Source organism: Neophocaena asiaeorientalis, unplaced genomic scaffold (assembly GCF_003031525.2).
Source record: "Neophocaena asiaeorientalis asiaeorientalis breed wild unplaced genomic scaffold, Neophocaena_asiaeorientalis_V1.1 scaffold357, whole genome shotgun sequence".
Taxonomy (NCBI): Eukaryota; Metazoa; Chordata; class Mammalia; order Artiodactyla; family Phocoenidae; genus Neophocaena; species Neophocaena asiaeorientalis.
The window spans coordinates 1748386-1752698 of NW_020173270.1; the positions used below are offsets into that span (position 1 = coordinate 1748386).

The window sequence follows — 4313 nt, forward strand, 5'->3', positions numbered from 1 at the left end:
TGTCAGGTACTAACTAAGAGAAACATCAGGCAGGTTGGGGAGGATAGAGAATCCTGGGAAGGGGGAATCCAATCTTCTTTTTTTAATTAGGGTGGTCTGGGAGGAAGTCCTCTCTAATAAGGAATATGGGAGCAGAGACCTGGAAGAGGAGGAGAGCCATGCAGTGGGGAGAGTGTCCCAGGCAGAGGGCAGGAGATGGGAGAAGGGGAGGCCAAATGGGAGCAGCAGGCCCCAGGGGCCCCAGGAGCTCGGGTCAAGAGTGGGGTGAGGCTGGGTGCGCATCCTGGTCCTGAGTGGCGAGGTCAGAGGGTGTGGTAGTTTAGGAGAGCCTGCAACCCGCCGGGAGGCTGGAGACACAAAAACGTGGGAGTCTATGGCCAACAGAGATGGCAAGCCAAGGGCAGAAGGTGGGGCAGAGGAGCTAACTGAACAGGAGCCAGGGGAAGGGGGTGCGTGTCCGTGACCATGTCCGCTTGTCCCACGTCCGTCTCTCCACCACCCGCATGTGTCTGAGTCCCTGCCTGACTCCGTGTCCCCTAGGGGAGTCATCAGGACTTTCGGAGCCTTCAAGCAAAGTTCCAGGCCTCTCAGCCCGAGACCGGCAAACTCCCCCAAATATCCCCAAAGCCCGAGTTCAACAAACTCCTCAAAAAGTTTCCACAGCCTGAGCTAGGCGAGCATCCCAAGAAGCACCCCCAGCCCGAGTTCACTGATCTGCCCAAGAAGCCCTGCAAACTTGAGTTCAGTGAACTCTCCAAGAAGGTCCCACAGCTCAAGGCCACTCCATTCCCCAGGAAGCCCCTGCCGCCTGAGCTCAGCCACGCCCCAAGGCCCCCCACAGGGCCCAAGTTCGGTGCACTCCCCAGGAAGTCCCAGCAGCCTGAGTCCAATGAGGTCACCCTGAAGCCCCCCCAGCCCAAGTTCAGTACCATTCCCGAGAAGCCCCCGCAGCTTGGGGTCAGTGGTCTCCCTGAGAAGTCCCTGCCGCAGCCCGAGTCCACTGAGGTCCCCCCAATGCCCCCTTCAAAGCCCGAGTCCAGTGAGCCCCAGCCTCACTCCTCACAGCCCAACTTCAGTACAGTCCCCGGAAAGATGCCACAGCCTCCGCCGAGTGACCTCCCCGAGAAGGCCCCGCGGCCCGAGTGTGGTGACCTCCCCAGGACATCCTCGGGGCCCGAGTGCAGCCTGCTCCCCAAGGAGTTTGAGTGGCGGGGGCCGCCCTGCAAGTCCTCGCAGCCCAAGCCCAGATCTCTGCCCAGGAAGCGCCCGCAGGCTGAGTTCCTCGGTGACCTCCCTAGAAAGCCTCCACTCCCTGGCTCCCGTTCAGAGAGCTCACTGCCCACTGCCGTTGCAGGCTCCAGCCCTAGGTTCCCACTCAGCCCAGGGTTTGGAGCCAGGCAGCAGAGATCTGGAGCCCTCGCTCGCGGTGGAGGCTCGAGGCTGGGCCTCAAACCTGGCCACCCACCCCGGCGGAGGCCTCTCCCCCCAGTCAGCAGCCTGGGCGCCCCTCCAGCCAAGCCCCCACTGCCCCCAGGCCCCAGGGACGTCCAGAGATTTCGAAGGACCTTGGCAGCAAGCACAGGTGGGTGAGGGCGGCCCAGGCAGAAAGGAGGGCGTGGAGGCTCCCTGGCAGTGCCTGCCTCCCTCCCTCCTGTTCTCATCTCTCCACAGCTCTGCCGAGGAGCTCTTCTGCTGGCTTCCTGGCTCGACAGCCTGAAGACACCCCACAGTGAGTGTAGGGAGTCAGGGGGTACAGGCGTGGGTCACGGGACCGAAAGAGTCCCTCATCTCAGGTATCCCCATAGGGACCCAGATGAGACCTACGAGCTGTACGAGGACGTGGAGCCCACAGACAACTCCAGACCCAGCCCCAAGGGCAGAGGTTTGTTGGTGACGGGGCCAGGCCCTCAGCCAGACCAGTCTGCCAAGGCACCTGGGGAACATTTGTCACAAGGGTGTGTTCTGCCATGTTGCTAGCGTGACGCCAAGTGGCAATCCATATCCCTGATGGATTGAAAGCAGCGCCAGGGGAGGAAGCAGAGAGGAGGAGGGACCTTTCAGAAAGGTCACGCCAGCTCCTGGTGGGTGGAACAATGTGAGTAAGGGCGGCCCAGAGGCCAGCAGCCTGACCAGGGTGTGGGCCAGGGTGGTGGCAGAAGACATGGAGAGCAGTGGAAGGATCAGGTACAAAGCAGCAAGAGGACTTGGTGGTGCATCACCAGGGACGAGAGCGGGCTCATGACAGGGTTGAGGCCCAAATGTTGAGCCTGCACCTGAGTAAGGGACCCATGGTGTTGGAGGTGCCTGAGGGATGTCCAGGCAGGACTTGGGCCTGAACTCAGAGGCAGGGGCTGGAGACAGGGTGTGGCCGACCCTCCAGGCCTGCAGTCCCAGGCAACTCTCTCTCTGTGCTCTGGGTTTCCAAGGACGCTTCTTCTCTCCCTTCCACACCTCTGCTCCTGGAGAGCAGGATGAAGGCCAAGCAGGCCCAGCTCGGGGATGATGCATTCACCAACCCCATGTGAAAACACCAAGGCTCCCATGCCAGCACTTCACCGAATGTGCACAGCCCACCACCCCCGAGGCAGTGTCCTGCCCATTTTACAGGAGTGCAAGCTTGAGGACAAGCTCGAGGCAAGAAGTGACTTGCCCCAGGGCGCACAGCCGATACACAGGAGCCCAGACCCTAGGCTCCCAGGCTGCTTCCCTGTCCTGTCTTTGGAAGGGTCTCCTGCAGGGGAACGTTTCATCAGAGGTGCCTTTGGGATCCCCAGCTACCGCTCCCTCCTCACCAGGCCACCCTCCAAAGTCTGCTGCCTATACAGCTGTTACTCCTTCCCCAGCCCCTTCTGCTTCTCCTGGGCTTTCCCCAGGGGCTGCTTGCAACACCCCTGTTAGCACAGAGCTTCCTGACAGGGCCCCTCCTGCTTCCGCTCCAGTTAAGCTCTGTGGCTTGGGTCTGGGGGGCCTCTCTTGGGGATGTGGACGTGGGTGGGGAGGGAGCACCTCTGGCCATCCACTTCCAGCAGCTCCGCAGGCGTGGCCCACCGCTTCGCTTCCCCTTCCCCAACCCCAAGTAGACCAGGCACTTCCCTCCCTCTGCTCACCGTCCCAGCCACTGGACAACCGCCAGTCATTCTTCAAGGTTCTGAGCCAATACCACATGCTTCCCCAGATCTCCCCCCTTCTCGAGACACTGAGTGGGGCTCAGTGATTGTCCCAAAGGCAGCTCTGCCCTTCTCAAGTCTGTCCCCAGTTGGAAGGACTCTGGGCTCCCCGCTCCCACTCTCTGCCTCACTCAGAGCAGTGGCGGCTCCACTAGAGGCTCCCTGCACAGCTGGGGGCTCCTCTGGAGGGGCCGGGCCCAGCTCTTTCTCAGGAGCTGAGGGTGGCGTGCTCAGGATCACACTGCCAGAAAGCTGGGAACACAGGGCACCAAGGTCTGCCCCGCACTGCCGTGCCCAGGGCTGCACTCTCTGGCTGCGGCAGGTCTGTAGGGGCCCTGGGGTGAAGTCAAGACTGCTCCCAGCTGGGTGACCATCTCCGGCCTGGGCAGCCTCTGGGTGGCACCGTTACCCGAGCACCACCCAGCTGAGGCTGGAGGCAAACTCAGTGTCTGAAGGGGTGGAAGGGCACCATGCAGATGCCCCTCGGGCAGCTTGATGGAAGGGTCTGCTGGCCTAGAAATGTCCAGAGCAGCACTTCAAGTCATTCAGAGAGGACTGCAAAAAGCTAGGGGCTTCAGGTTCTGAATCCTTCACTCCCCTTGTGTTCACAAGGCTCCCACTGTAAGCCACACCCTTGGCCAGCAGGGCTCATACCTGGAAAGCGGGTCGTTTGCGGGGTAGTCAGTCCTCACCTGGGAGACCCCTCACAGTCCAGTCTCATCATCAGCCAGGCCAGGCAAGAGCCCCAGCCCAACAGCCCCTTCTCAGAGGCAGACTTCTTTGCTTCCTGGAAATATTTTTCTTCGCCTTACTTTTTGACCCAAATCTCATCACAATTCCCAGAACCCCACCTGCTCTACAAGGCAGGCGTGAAATGGCCTCAAAAGCCTACAGAGAAATCCTGCCTCTACCATTTAACAGCTGGGTGACCTGGGGCAGGCTGCGTTACCTCTCTGAACCCTTAGGTCCTCCTCGGCAAGCAACTTGGGATGACAGTCAAGACAGCTGAAATGAGTGGTAACGGTTTCTGCCACGCCTGTCCTGCGACAGGAGTTAAGAAAATGAAAGGCAATCCACTAGAACTCACAACTCATGAGAAGGCCTGGGCAGCGGGGTGGGGAGGGGACCAAAGCCCTGTGAACTGAC

The 4313-nt window shown here is 60.7% G+C and overlaps 1 protein-coding gene across 1 annotated transcript in view; it reads left to right on the top strand.

Moving 5' to 3' along the window:
* The window catches only part of PRAM1 (PML-RARA regulated adaptor molecule 1), a 7573-nt gene that overhangs the window by 2018 nt on the left and 1242 nt on the right, over positions 1-4313 (top strand). The window contains exons 2-4 of the mRNA XM_024745893.1: positions 541-1582; positions 1672-1729; positions 1806-1882. Coding sequence (XP_024601661.1) covers positions 541-1582; positions 1672-1729; positions 1806-1882 — 1177 coding nt within the window. The remainder of the gene's footprint in view (positions 1-540; positions 1583-1671; positions 1730-1805; positions 1883-4313) is intronic.